This window comes from Rhinolophus hipposideros (genome assembly GCF_964194185.1).
Source record: "Rhinolophus hipposideros genome assembly, chromosome: 3".
NCBI classification, from domain to species: Eukaryota; Metazoa; Chordata; class Mammalia; order Chiroptera; family Rhinolophidae; genus Rhinolophus; species Rhinolophus hipposideros.
In genome coordinates this window covers 46,804,758-46,820,327 of record NC_138049.1, presented here as the reverse complement: position 1 = coordinate 46,820,327, position 15,570 = coordinate 46,804,758, and the positions used below count along the sequence as shown (strand labels likewise).

The 15,570-nt window shown below is 34.1% G+C and overlaps 1 protein-coding gene across 14 annotated transcripts in view; it reads left to right on the top strand.

The window, feature by feature from the left end:
• CEP57L1 (centrosomal protein 57 like 1) overlaps positions 1-10,310 on the top strand; it is a 44,015-nt gene extending 33,705 nt beyond the window's left edge. For 5 of the 14 annotated variants that reach the window (XM_081044600.1, XM_081044606.1, XM_081044607.1 and 2 more), the window contains 6 exons: positions 936-1,013; positions 1,500-1,586; positions 6,380-6,457; positions 6,575-6,819; positions 7,853-7,997; positions 9,872-10,306. In XM_081044600.1, coding sequence (XP_080900726.1) covers positions 936-1,013; positions 1,500-1,586; positions 6,380-6,457; positions 6,575-6,819; positions 7,853-7,997; positions 9,872-10,090 — 852 coding nt within the window. In that variant the 3' untranslated portion in view covers positions 10,091-10,306. Of the gene's footprint in view, positions 1-935; positions 1,014-1,499; positions 1,587-6,379; positions 6,479-6,554; positions 6,820-7,852; positions 7,998-9,871 lie in introns of all 14 variants that reach the window. The other 9 variants (XM_081044602.1, XM_081044601.1, XM_081044604.1 and 6 more) reach the window with 4 other exon arrangements.
• Positions 10,311-15,570: the final 5,260 nt, after the last annotated feature.

Sequence of the window (15,570 nt, the reverse complement as noted above, 5' to 3'; positions counted from 1 at the left end):
CTTTTAGTAATCCAGATATGAATTCCTACCTATAGAGATGAAAAGTCCATGTATTCTGTCACAGCATGAATGAGCTTGCCTTTTGATGTGAAATTGTAATTTTGGCTTCTTGAACATTTTTATTTGTCAGATAGCTTACCTAAAGGATATTAAAAAGATTGTCTTTCATCACTTACAGTTAAGCCTACCTTAGATCCTGTCCTGAAATGCCCTCTTTTTTACCCCCACGTCCTGTCATTCCATAGGACTTTCTCCAGGTCCTGCTTCCTCTATGAAGCTTTCCTTGAGTTCTCCAACACTCAGGAAACTCCTCCTTTAAAATAGTACCGTCCTCCTATTCTGAACCACACCAAGGATGTAAGATGAAGTAATTGTGTGTATAAGTGTGTACATGGTCTGGGTAAAGTCACATTCATTGCTTTTTTGTTTTATTGTTTCATGTATGTTACTCTTGTTTCCCTACCTGTACAGTATTAGCTCTTAAGTAATAAGGACCATATCTTACATTTCAAATATGTCTTCTTATTCCCTCCCCCCTCTAACAACTTTGCCCTTATCATGTGCACATGAAAGACATTTATTGTGATTTGTCTATGTTTTGAATGAAACACTGAGACCCAAGACTAAAAATGTTTGACCTTCTAGACCTTTAATAACCGTCCAAAGTTTCATGATTATGGTTTTGTTGCTGAAGTTAGTAACACCTCTGCATGTGCACCCTTTGCTTTCCCTTTGTTCTTACAGGTAACAGCAGGTAAAGGAGCGTAAGAAGAAAGCCAATAAAACTCTTAGCATCTTTTGTTATTCCATTTGTTTAGTTTCTGCCTTAGTTTGCCAAACTATTAAGAATCAAAACTCCAAGGACTGTTTGGCAAAGGAACAAAAGATATTTGGCTCTAGTTTTTATTTAATCCCAGTCTTTTTATTTTTTTCAGGACAAGATTAAACACTTAGAGGAAAAACTTAAGGAAAAAGAACATCAACGTAAGCTATTTCAAGACAAAGCTTCTGAGGTAAATAGAGCAGAGCACTTTATGATCTGTCACAATAAACTACATGTTTCATTATACTTCATTTTCATTAACTGAAGCCGATAGTCTAGACTCTAATTTCTGTTTCCTAGCTTGTTAGTTTTGTTTCTTTTTGCTGTAATAATTCTCAATTAGTCAGTCAGTACATTCATATACTTGAATGCATTACCAAGAGGTCTTTTGAAATTTTGATAAATACATTTTTTTTTTCAGTTAAAGGAACTCTTGGTTATAGATTGTTTTCAGTTTGTTTGATATATACATCAAACAGTTCATTCTCTTATAAACAGAAAATGATTGTAATTACCAATAGATTTAGTGACTTTCACACACACAAAAATAGTCGTTTGGGCTTTTCTTTTCTTAAAAAGTATTTTTATCCCTATAAACTGAGACCTGATCTTTCATTGTAATATTTTTGCAAAAGCTTGTTAAAACGAATTTTATATTTTGTCTTTAATATTATAGCTTCAAACTGGACTTGAAATCAATAGGATTTTAATGTCTTCAGTATCAAATCCAAAACAATCTAGGGAAAAGAAAAAATCTTCAAAGGTATGCAAACCTTTATCTTTTTTTTTGGTAATATTTATTCACTCTTTTAATATTTGTACCTATCAATTTCCAAAAAGAATTTGAAGAGATTTATAATAAAATACATGCAATATTGCTATGAAATGGAGATAAAAATATGTAATGGAGAAATGGAAATTTAAAAAAATGATGATGGTTTTGAGTGTGAGGACAGAAAATCCCATAAAACCTCAACAGCAGTTGAGCACAAAACCTAGCTGAGTTTGCTTGACAATGAAAGGGGCATGTAATGGGCAGTATATCTGCCCATGTGTGAAATAACAATAAACATTTCAATTTTTCTAGAAAGACATAATTCTTAGAGAAATGTATTTTGTGATACTTTATAAAAGAGGCACTAAAGAACACAATAGATGCCAACAACTCAGTAGAGCCTGTAGGCAGTTTTATATAACACATGCTCACTACAAAGAGAAGACTAGTGTTAAAGATCTATGAGTTGTTTCTCAAGAGAATTTATTATTTGTTCTTTCTATGCTCATATCCTTTGGAATTGCCTAAAAATAAGAATTGGGGAGTTAGTACTTTATAGATTGACCAATATTTTGTTTAGATGAGTTGATGTTTCGGATATATTGTATTAAACCTTAATTATCTATAATAGTAAGAAAGAAAAATTGAATCTCTTTTAATCTTATTCTGAAATTATAGTTTTGATGACCATTATTACTATTTATTCAATATGCATGTAATGAGTGTTTCTGTGTGCCATTTGCTATGGGAGCAGGGATGCTCTTGCAGAATTCTGGCCAAGGCATGGGCTCACGCTGTGGATACAATAATGGACAGAACATTATACTTAACTTGGCTACTCTTTTATTGCATAAATAAGACTTTCTGTTAAATACTCTGGCTGTCTTTTTCATAATTTTTGTCTTTCAGAGAGTTTGCAAACTACTATAATGAAAACCATTTTTCCAGTGCAACTTTATGTTATTTTTTTGCTTATTTCTTTCCTTAAATGTTTGTTTCGTATCTTATTTGCACAATGAAATTAGAAGCTGCAAAGCCAAATAGAAAATCACTACAAGTAATTTGCAAGTGGAAAAAATATTGACTTATTTTTATATTTATGTTTTATAGCATTTTTTGATGAGTTAGTAGAAAATTAAAAATTTTTTTTTCTATTCATTGTAAAAATAAGGTACAGGGAGAGTAAGATAAAAGAAATGAAGGAAAGAAAAGGTAGTTCCTAGAAGAGAAGAAAAGGCGTAATCCACAGCAAATCACTTTATGAAAGTAGTTAGTTCAAATCCCAAGTCCGTAGGGTCTGCAAGGAATAATGCCCCTTTAAGAATGGCAGGGGTACTAATGTTGCTGACGGTTGAATCAGATCTTAGCAGACCTCTGCAAGAGTCCTGCTTATCTCACTGACTCTTGCTCATATTCTGATTCTAGTTCATTCATGTTATACATCTTGATTTACATAAACTGGTACCTTTAGGCTGTAAAGAGATAAGACAGCAATTTATAGAAGCAAATAAATATACGGATATTCGAGTGTAATAAAAACTTAGCAGAGATGTAAACAAAATGTGGTTTTATACAGACAGAGACTGTGAAGGGGGGATCATACAAGCAGCAGCATGAAAGGCATGGCAGCCTAGGAGGATTAATAGGTATGATAAATAGAGACAAGGAGAAGTAGGTTATGATCCGAGGATATAGTTGGCTTTTCCACAAACCCAGAGATAATTGTCCAGTCCTGGGGGTGAGATGGTGTCATGGTGAGAGTTAAAATTGGAAATATAGCTGAGATGAGATTATGACTGACCTCTACCGCCATGTTAAGAATGTGAACTTTTATTCTGTAAACAATTAGAAAACATTGACGGCTTTTGAGATGAGTAGGAACATGACTAGAGCTGTACTTCTGGTTGATAACTGACAGCAGTATGAAAAGGTGAACTTGCAAGTAAAGAATCAGACTATCATTAGCAAGATAATGGACACCTTTCCTATGAGGTTTTTATGGTTCTCTTAAAAGGTTATCTTGTAATCAGTCAGAGATCTCATTCTTAATATTCTTAAAATTAACTTAAAATTCTTTTATTCTTAATTATAATTGCTTAAAATAGCCTTAGACCAGACCAAGTAAATTCCATTTCTTGAAATTCCTGTTACTAAGGTACAGCGCTTGAATGATTGATTTTCCAAGGTCACCAAGCAGCTCTGAGTGAATAAGAACTGACTCAGAACTGTTACGATTTTTCTACCTCTAAGCCATTTTATTTCTTTAATTCTCTCTTTTTAAAAAATGAATGTTTATAATAAAGATATCTAAATTTCCATTTAGAATTGGGAATATTTTGTTTTCATTATGGATTGGTCATTTTTGTTGATTATTCTCTTGCTAAAGTACTAACTAGAGTAACCAATCCACCCTAGTTTTCCTGAAACTGTCCTTGTTTTATCACTAAAACCCTCTGTTCTGTGAGCCCCTCAGTCATGGGCAGATTGAGACAAATGGTTGCCTTACTTCAATCGCTCTAACAAAAATAGTGAAATAATTTGAATTATTGTTAAGAACTTAAGAATATAGTTTAGCAATGTCTTTTTAAAAATGTTTTATGACAGAGTATATATCCAAGTACAACAAAAAATGTCTGTCTGCTCCAAGGATAACAAAATTAACACTGGTGTATTCCCCATTAGCAAGACATAGAACATCACCAGCACTGTTAGAACTGTAAACCAAAATTAATTTTAGACTAATAAAGAATAAAAAGCATTATTTGAGCAAAAAAGGAGCTGTAGCCTGGAAGACAGATTCAGGTAGCAACCTAAGTTGTGTGCCACCCAGACAAAGGGAAGGATGCTTTTTATAGCGAAACTTCCTGCCCATGTTCTCAGTTAGGTTCATTTTGTGTAAATGAGGTATCCAAATCATGTAGTTCTGATTGGATGGGGCAGGTCTCAGTCTGTTGGTAGAAAGATAGAACCAGGGTTTCCCTGCAGTGGTTGGCTGGCATAAACAAGTGGGACATACATAGTGCAGGATGCTGAGAGTTCAGTCACAGGTTGTTTCTGGCAGAGTGCTTGAGAAGCCCGTTAGCAAATGGCTGCTAGACTCTTATTAATTATAAAATTTGGCCCTCAGTTGACCATCTCAGCAAATGAATTCCTTCTGGAGTTCACATCAAATGAATTTTTTCTTCTCCTGGTCCTCAAAGCCCAACATACCCCTCTCCTAAGTTGTATCCTCTCTCCCCGCTTCCCAGGAGTCCCCACAATTCTGATATTGTGTTTATCAATCTCTGGCTTTTAAAAAAAAAATCACTTTCCCAAATAGGTATTTCTGAAAAATAAGTTGTTAACAGGTTGATACAACTTTGAACTTTATATAAATGAACTTACTCTGTTTTTTTGTTCTTTAGCTACTTGCTTTTTCCACTCAACATTAAGTTCACGAGATCATCTATTTGATACATATACTAGTTGTTCACTGCTTTTTATTACTATAAATGCTTTATTTATTCTTTCTTTCAGTGATCACTTGGATTGTTTCTCACTTTTTGTTATTATAACAACACTGTCACAAACATTCTGTACCTGCCTCCTGGTTTCTCTTAGATGCTGAGCCCTAAGAGTCCTGCATCCTTCACTTTGCAAGATAATGTCAAAAGTGATTGGACCAGTTGATATTCCAGCCAGCATTTACCGTTATTCCATACCCTTAGCATAAGTGGCTTTTTGTTTGTTTTTTGTTTTGTTTTTTACTTTGAAATAATTATAGGTTCACAGATTATAGAAGTACATGCAAGGGAGATCCTGTATATCTTGAACGAGTTTCCCCCATGGTAACATGTGGCATAAATATAATATCATACAAAACCAAGAAATTGACATTGGTACAATACACAGAACGTATTCAGATTTCACCAGTTTTATATTCAACTATTTGTGTGTGTAGGTGTATGTATGTGAGTGTGTATAGTTTTATCACACGTAGATTCATGTAACCATCACCACAGTCAAGGTGCAGAACTATTCCACCACCATAAGGCTGTTTCACGCAATCCATTTATAGCTACACATCCCCTCACAACCTTTGGCAGCTTCTAATCTGTTCACCATCTCTGTAATTTTATTTCAAGAATGTTATGTAAATGGAATCATACAGCATGTAACCTTTTGAGATTGGCTTTTTCACTCAACCAGTTCCCTTGAGATCCATCCAAGTATTAACACGTTCTTTTTATTTCTGTGTAGTATTCCATGTTATGAATGTACCATAGTTTAACCATTCACCTGTTGAAGGAGAGTTGGGTTGTTTTCAGTTTGGGGCTATCACAAATAAAGCTGTTATGAAAATTTGTGTACAGTTTTTTATGTGAATGTAAGCATTCTTCTGGGAGAAATGTCAAAGAGTGCAATTGCTCAGTCAAGTGACACATATATGCTTACTTTTACAAGAAGCTTCCAAAGTTGCTGTATTATTTTGTATTTACACCCACAGTATATGAATAATCCAGTTTCTCTGTGTCCTTGTCAGCATTTGGTGTTGTCACTATTTTCACGTGGGCCATTCTGATAGATGTGTAGTGATATTTCATTGTAAATTGCATTTTCCTAATGGCTAATGTTGTTGTGTATCTTCTCGTGCATTTATTTACCACCTGCTTGTTACTTCAATGAAATCTCTGTTTTTTGACTATTTTCTAATCAGAGTGTTTATTCACTATTGAGTTTTGAGACTTCTTCATGTCATAAATATCTTTTAAAGTATTTTTGTTTACTTTTTCCCTTGTTAGAAACCTAAATGTTTAAAAAGAGGAGCATCGCAGCAAGTTTACTCAAAGTTTGGATCACTGCCTTTTGTGTCTGAGAAGGTGAGAGAGGCAAAAACGAAGGTACTTATTTAAAAAAAACTCTTGCTTTGTTGTAAGTTCTATTTAAATGCCATCGGTGACTGGAAATTGTTCTCAGCTATTTCTTTTCCCCTAAAGTCTGCCAGTGCAAGTCATTCTGTAAATGCAAGTATGCAAAACCTCCTACAGATGATGCAACATTATGGGCCACATATCCTTCAGAAACCTCCTAAAGTCACTGAGCCTAGATGTCTCTACAAGCCTACTAGAACAACTTCGCACTGTAAAGCTGTACCTCCTGACCCAGAAAAATCTATTTCCATTTGTGACAATTTGTCTGAACTTTTGATGGCAATGCAAGATGAGCTCGACCAAATGAGTATGTAAGTATTTTTATTCTTTACCAGAAGAAGTAGCAAGATATTTAGGTATCTTTTTTTCTTCTTAGTCTTAGAACAATGCCATTTATAAATTCTTAATGGCCCTTACTTAGGTAGCCGTTTGGACTTATTTTGATCTGCACAGATTTGTTGTCACTGATTTTCATTGTATTTATTTATAGCTACTGTATTTAAATTTTCAGCTGTGTGTAATTACTACTTTTCCAATCTAAGGAGTTTCTATATTCCCAAGATCTGAACTTATAGACAAATATTACTGTCATCCTAACAAATGGGGTCTGGTGATCTTAAATTATAACTCAAAAGTTTTTATAAGAAAGATTCTCCTTTTGTTTTTTATAATCGTTTAGTTAAATGAATGATTTCATTAGACAACTAGGAATTCAATTTCTTGTTTTAGAGTCTGGCTGATCTGCATTACAAGTTTTGAAGCATCCATAGTAAATAAAATTCTGTATGGAATACGTATTTTAAGCCTCAAGTTTAAAGATATATTCAACAAAAATTCTACAGAATACGTGATTTGGCTGTCCAGCTAGTTGAACTAAGAAGTCTGTAGGAGCTGTAACTAATTCTATTGACAGTATTTCTTTGAATAGCCTATCATCTAATTTAGGGATTTTCAAGCAAATACTTCCACACCTGGAATTCTTCCAAAGATCCTACATTAATAATTCCAAGGTTGGAACTAAAGAGAGTCCTTTAATGCCTCTAGCTAAGGACATCAGAATATTTTACTATATTTAGCTATGAACATCAAGAATTCAGACTTTTTTTAAGGTTCTTTAAGACTCTAAGTCTAAGATATTTCTAAATGTAACTAATCTCAAATCACAAGAGCCTGTTTATATTTACCAAAGGTTTGATTAGATAACCCTAACTGTAGAAAGAGACTGTCTTTGAAGATTAATATATAACTGACTAAAATTTATGATTGGACAGAATATTGTTTAATTATGACAAAAACATGTACCATACTCTAGAACAGTGCTTGATGTATGCTTTTCTTTCATAGGGAGCACCGAAAACTACTGAATCAAATGGAGGAAACTGAAAGTCGTTCAGTCTGTGAAGACATAGAATGTGAACTAGAACATTTAGTCAAGAAAATGGAAATTAAAGGAGAACAAATTTCCAAACTGATGAAGCACCAAGACAGTGTAAGAAGGCTTTAGTAAAAGATTTTAATGAAAAGATAATAAACTTTGATTCCTTGTTCTATCTCTATATGACCTTTCAAATTTGAGGATTGTGCGTGTGACTTAGTGAAAAGGTGAGAGACAGGAATCACTTAGGCCTATTATAGGGTCATCTGTTCCATTGGGATAACATGACCTCCTACATAGCTCGTGAAGGTAATATAATCAAAAGGGAGAAAGAGGTTTATACGATGTGTTCAGAAATGTCTTGGGGAAAATTGTGAGTAGTCTAAATTTGCTTTGCAGGCCTCCCAGGTACCCTTTCAGCATTCTTTCCCCTTATCCCTCCCTCCCCTAAATGCCTAAATGAAGCCCCTTATGTTGACAAGTCCCTAATTCAGTACCATACATAAATCTGGATCCTTAAGTAGTCTCCCAATTCTAAAACCACTATTTTCACTTTCCCAGAACAAGCTGTGCTGTGTTGCGATCTCTGAAGACCTGTGTTCAGCTAGCTGTAGTAAGGTGGTGAGGGGGCTTCTATCCTCGCGTGTGAATTCTTAATAACTAAAAATGGCATAACAATTTTAATATTTTAACAAAGGAATCATGGAATATTATAATATTTTATCCCAAGACAATGACCCAATAGCTTGGATTATTGGGATTACTACGTTGTTGGAGCAGAAGGCAGAGGGAGTCTTTCCAGGAACCTTCAAGTGACATTATGTAGCTAGCTATCTGCCCATGTAGTAATCAACAGTTGTATAAACTGGTGATAGATTAGCCTCATAATTAAGCTTCCCCCACTTTGATAAGACAGTAATGAAGGATGTAGCCTTCATTATGCTATGGCCAGTAAAGAAAGAAAGAAGAAAATGAAAGTTTTGAAGCAAATATTTTTATTTTATAGGCTTTTGAGGTTATAGTAAGTAAAAATGTTTGTATGATTGTGTTAGGGTGAAGATTATATAACTTGTGCACATTCTTAGAATCTCATGGGAGAAACTTGAAGGGATTGAAGAGTAGTCATATTTTTAAAATTTAGGCAGTCTGTATATTAGATTTTGAAAAATATTTCTATTCCATAGTAGCTGTAGCAGTATAAATTTTCGAGTATAAATTACGATAAATTTAATGTCTGCAATTAAAATGGCCTTACACAAATAGAATACTAGGTACTTAGCCAATATCTGGATCAGCTCTACCAATTAGGCCTATGCATAAGTGAAATAGTCTAAGTAATGGACTAGACTTGGGAGAAATGGCTTTTGGCTTGTTGATCGGTTTTGTTTAATTCTGTCTATCCAATCATCACTTGTCAATGATACAAGGTTATTCCCTTGACTTTTGTTGTTACTGGCATCCAGTAGTAGTCTTTAAATTCGCAAATACTATATTTCAGTAAAGAAAAAAAAACTATACATATTCAACTCTATAAACTAGATGTTCATTCCTCGCACTAAATCTTTGCTGTTAATATCACCTGGAAGGTCCTTCTCTCTGTTCTATAGTTTTCACCCATTTCATATCCTCCATAAACCGTCCCCTCAGCTTTCTCAGTGCACATTGATCTTGTCCTACTTTGGCCTTCTCAAATATACAGTTTTTGTCCTACTCAAAGTTATCCTGGCTTGAATTATTCTCCAATTGTCACATATATGGTTTTCTTTCACTAATAATAGCAATAAGCTCCTTGAGAGCAGAGATTGTTTTATTCATTATATTTCTGTCTGACTAGCACAGTGTGAGGCCTATAATAGATATTCAATAAATAAAATCTTAAGAGCTTTTTCATTTCATGTAATCTTTAAACCATCAATCCAGTCCATCAATTGGAGGGTATATTTTTAGTGTTTTTGACTAAAATGTTAGATTTTTTTTTTTCTCTCCAGGTTCGTAAACTGCAGCAAAAAGTTCAAAACTCAAAGATGAGTGACGCTTCAGGTATTCAACGAGAAGATAGCAACCCTAAAGGATCAAAGAACATAAAAAATAGCCCCAGAAAATGTTTGCTAACTAACTCTCTTCAGAAGAACAGCAACTTTCATCCAATACGAGTCCATAATCTTCAAACGAAACTGAGAAGAGATGATATCATGTGGGAACAGTAACACAGTAGCAAAACTGTCACCTTAAATGAACTTTGTCAGTGAGATCTTAAATTGTCTAAAGTGGTTTTAATTTAATATAACTTTATGAAATTTTGAATTATGTTTCCAGCCTCTATAAAGTGTCAAATTGTAGTATTTTTTAATTAATGCCTAATCACCTCCTCAGAGTCTCAAATAATAAATGATTGCTTTTTTGTTTTTCTTATTGACTGACATACCTAATCTCACCATATTTTAGAAACATGGTTCACTTTTTAGATATCTTAAGCCAAATCTAAGAAATTACACTGGATTGATGGTACTTTAGAGTTAAATTTGAAATACCATTTGAAGTACTATTCCACTTTTTCATTTAGTAGGCTTGTACCCTTAAGAACCAACATAAAATGAACAGAGTATGGAAAGGTCTTTTAACTTTGCTAGTACTTCCTCCCTATCTTGTTTTAGAGCTGTGAAATGTTTTTTGTTTTTGGAAAAGGAAACGCTTTGTAAACAGGCCTTTAGCCCAATATTGTATGACAATTACAAATAATAACGCACTTAATATTTAGATGACAGGTCAACTACAGAAGTTTTCCTTTGCTATTCCCATTCTCTTTTACAAATCTAGTTTTACAACTACGATTTTGATAACTTTTAGTTTTTGCATTTTATATATATAAGAAAGTACAGGAAGAAGTTGGACATTTCATTTCCCCATCCAGCAAAAAATTCAGGGAAATATGGTACAGTCTTATTTTTTATATTTTTAAATCACTGATGTAATAAGAGATTTCTTTGTGTGTGTAGGCTTTATAATAAATTTACACTTTCTGACCTATCTTTCCAGAGCCAATGGAAACTAGTACAACTCTTCTGAACTTTTTTGGTTCCTTACTGAAATCCTGTAGGGCAACTAGAGAATTGGAATCATCAACTAAAGTAAAAATAGAAAGCTGACAGAAGAAATGTAATAGAAGTAAGGAACTCAGAAGATAGGGTAGCAGTTTAGGAGATGGTGATTCCAAAGGGACAGAATTGAAGGTACATCTTTACTGAATCCACAGCTGGGGAAATGTTCAAGCTATAGTTGTGAAAGAATTTTTGGTCAGGACCTTGAGGAGCTAAGAAGAGCAATTTTAAAAGACAGTCCTATGTCCTCCTAGGAAATTCCCTAAAAGGATGTGTAGGAAAAGGGTTAATTATGGTCCTTTTGAGGAGGGGCGTAGGGAAGAGAACTATGATTCATTCTCAGTGAGAGGAGATGTTCTGTGTTAGAAGACCTTTCCATACCTGAAGTGGGGAGATGACTGAAAATGGGCAGGTTGATACTTGGAATTGTCCTTGAAAATAGCTTGGCAGAGATACAAGTTTCTCTCCATGTGGGTTAAACAGTACATTGTCCTTCCACTTTCACTCCCTGACCCTCTATCAACTCCTTCAGCCCCAGAGATGTTACAGAGTGCTTCATCTAAACTCAGTTTCGTCACCTCAGTTTCTACTTTGTCTTTCATTCTCAAGAATGTGAGTTCCTTTTTATTTCAAATTAGTTTCAGGTGTACAAAACAATGTAGTAGACATTTACACCCCTCACAAAGTGATAACCCCCCCCCAATCTACTACTCTAGTACCCCACTGATATTGCATATAGCTGTTACAATTCCTACAATTCCATTGACTATATTCCCTGTGCTGTATGCTGTACTCCACATCCCTTGAATGTGTGTGTGTGTGTGTGTGTGTGTGTGTAGAAAGATACAAAAATATATGATATAATATATATATACATATATATGTTTAATTATAGTTGACATTCAATATTATTCAACTTCAGCCTCAGGTGTACAGCACAGTAGTCAGGCATCTACACAGTCTATGAAGTGGTCTCCCTAATAAGTCCAATGCCCATCTGGCACCTTACATAATCTTTACAACATTATTGATTATATTCCTCAAACTGTTTCATATCCCCATGGCAATATTGTGACTACTACCGGTAATTTGTGCTTTCTAATCCTTTTACCTTCCCATCCCCACTCCTCCCATCTAGCAACCATCAGTTTTTCTTCCCCCCTATATCTCTGAGTCTATTTCTGTTTGGTTTGTTTGTTTATTCTGTTCTTTATATTCCACATGTGAGATCGTATGGCATTTGTTTTTCTCCATCTGACTTATTTCACTTAGCATAATATCCTCTAGGTTCATCCATGTTGTTGCAAATGGTAAGATTTTATTCTTTTTTATGGCAGAGTAATACTGCATTGTATAAACGTACAACACTTTCTTTATCCAATCATCTATTGATGAGCATGTCGGTTGGTTCCATATCTTGACTTGTGAATAGTGCTGCAGCAAAGAAGTGTATATATTTTTTCGCATTAATGTTTTGGATTTCTTTGGATAGATACCCAGGGGTGGAATTCCTAGATCATAAGGTAGTTCTATTTTTAATTTTTTGATGAATCTCCATACTGTTTTTCATAGTGGCTGCACCAATTTTCAATCCCACCAACAGTGCACGAGCGTTCCCTTTTCTCCACACCCTACCAGTACTTGTTTGTTGATTTATGGATGACAGCCATTTTGATGGGAGTGAGGTGATATCTCACTGTGGTTGTTATTTGCATTTCTCTGATGATTAGTGATGTTGAGCATCTTTTCATATGTCTGTTGGCCATCTATATGTCCTCTTTGGAGAAATGTCTATTCAGGTCCTCTGCCCGTGTTTTAATTGGATTGTTTGTTTTTTGGTGTTGTATGAGTTTTTTTTATAAATTTTGGATATTAGCCCCTTTTCAGATGTATCATTCGCAGATATCGTCTCCCATTCAGTAGGATGTCTTTTTGTTTTGTTGGTGGTTTCCTTTGCTGTGCAAACACTTTTTAATTTGATGTAATCCTGTTTGTTTTTTCCTTTTGTTTCCCTTGCCCAAGGAGATATATCAGTAAAAATATCACTAAGGATAATGTTTGAGAGTTTATTTCCTGTATTTTCTACTAGAAGTTTTATTATTTTTGGTTTTACATTTAAGTCTTTAATGCATTTTCAGTTTATTCTTGTATATGGCGTAAGAAGGTGATCCAGTTTTAGGTTTTTTTGCATGTATCTGTCCAGTTTTCCCAGCACCATTTATTAAATAGACTGTCTTTACCCCAGTGTAAATTCTTGCTTCCTTTGTCATAGATTAAATGATGCATGGATTTATTTCTGAGCTCTCTATTCTGTTCATTTGATCTTTGTGTCTGTTTTTAATGCCAATACCATGCTGTTTTGATTACTATGGCCTTGTAGTATAATTTGATAGTAGTGTTATACCTCCAGCTTTGTTCTTATTTCTCAGGATTGCTGTAGTTATTCAGGATCTTTTAGGGTTCTATATACATTTTAGGATTATTTGTTCTAGTTATGTGAAAAATGCCATAAGTATTTTGATAAGGATTGAGTTGAATCTATATATTCCTTTGAGTAATGTGGACATTTTAACTATATTCTTCCTATCCTTTAGCATGGTATATTTTCCCATTTATTTGTATCTTCTTTAATTTGTCTCTTCAATGTCATATAATTTTCTCAATACAGGTCTCTTACTTCCTTTAATTTGTTTATTCCTAAGTACTTTATATGTTTTTGAAGCAATTGTAAATGGAATTGTTTCCTTAATTTCTCTTTTTGATGGTTTGTTATTGGTGTATAAAAATGCAACCAATTTCTGAATATTAATTTTGTATTTGCTACTTTACTAAATTTATCAGTTCTAATAGTTTGTGTATTTGTTTTTTGTAGAATCTTTGGGGTTCTCTATATATAGTATCATGTCTCTGCAAATTATGACATTTTTACTTCTTCCTTTCCCATTTATATGCCTTTTATTTCTTTTTCTTGTCTGATTGCTGTGGCTAGGACTTCCAGTACTATGTTGAATAAAAGTGGTGAGAGTGGGCAACCTGTCTTGTTCCTGATCTTAAGGGGAATGCTTTTAGCTTTTTGCCATTGAATATACAACAGAGGGTGCCAAAAAAATGTACACACGTTTTAAGAAAGGAAAAAACTGTTAATTATAATATTCAATATATATCGATAACAAAAGATGAATACAAGTCACCTTTGACTGCTGCATATGCAAGAGGTGCTCAAAGTGGTTACCATCAGCATCCGGACACTTCTGATTATGGCAAACTACTGCTTGAGCATAGATAATATCTTTTAGAATGTATATACATTTTTTTCGGCATCCCCAGTATTAGCTGTGTGTGGCCTTTATTGTGTTGAGATTTGTTCCCTCTATTTCCACTTTGCTGAGAGTTTTTATCCAAACAGATGCTGGATTTTGTCAAATGCTTTTTCTACATTTGTTAATATGACCATATGATTTTAATTTTAATTTTGCTTATGTGGTATATCACATTAATTGATTTGTGGATATTGAACCAACCTTGCATACTGGGAATGAGTCTCATTTGCTCATGGTGTATGATCTTTTTAATGTATTCTTGAATTTAGTTTGCTAATATTTTGAGGATTTTTGCATCTGTGTTCATTAGGGATATCAACCTGTAGTGTTCTTTTTTTGTAATATTTTTGTCTGGTTTTGGAATCTCGGTAATGGTGGCCCTGTAAAATGAGCTAGAGAGCCTTCTCTCCTCGTGGATTTTTTGGAATAGTTTGAGGAGAATAGGTGTTAATTCTTTTGTGAATGTTTGGTAAAATTCAGCTGTGAAGCCATCTGGTCCAGGACTTTTGTCTGTTGGAGTCTTGTTAATTACTGATTCAATCGTTTTGGTATAATCGATCTGTTCAGATTTTCTGTTTCTTCTTGATTCAGCCTTGGAAGATTGTATGCTTTTAGGAATTTATCCATTTCTTCCAGATTGTTCAATTTGTTGGCATATAGTTGCTTATAATATTTTCTTAAAATTTTTGTATTGTAGTGTCTGTTGAGAGACACTGATTTTATTTATTTGGGTCCTCTCTTTTTTTTCTTGATGAGTCTCATTAAAGGTTTGTCAGTTTTGTTTATTTTTTCAAAGAACCAGCCCTTGGTTTCATTGATTTTTTTTTTTTTTTGTCCCTATTTCGTTTTTTTCTGCTCTGATCTTTATTATTGCCTTCCTTATACTCACTGGGGGCATTGTTTGGTGTTCTTTTTCCAGTTCCCTTAGATGTAAAGGTAGACTGATTTCAGATTTTTCTTGTTTCTAAAGGTAGGCCTGCATTACTAGGAATTTCCCTCTTAGGACTGCTTTCACTATGCCCCATAGATTTTGGGTTGTGTTTTCATTTTCGTTTGTCTCAAGGTATCTTTTGATTTCTTCCTTCATCTCATTGTTGACCCATTCATTCTTTAGTTGCATGTTATTTGCTCTCCATGCGTTTGTGTGTTTTCCAGTTTTTTTCTTGTAATTGATTTCTAGTTTCATAACTAGAAATCTAGTGTGTCGTTTAAGGCCACTGTTTCTTTGTTGATTTTCTGTCTGGAAGATCTGTCCACTGGTGTCAGTGG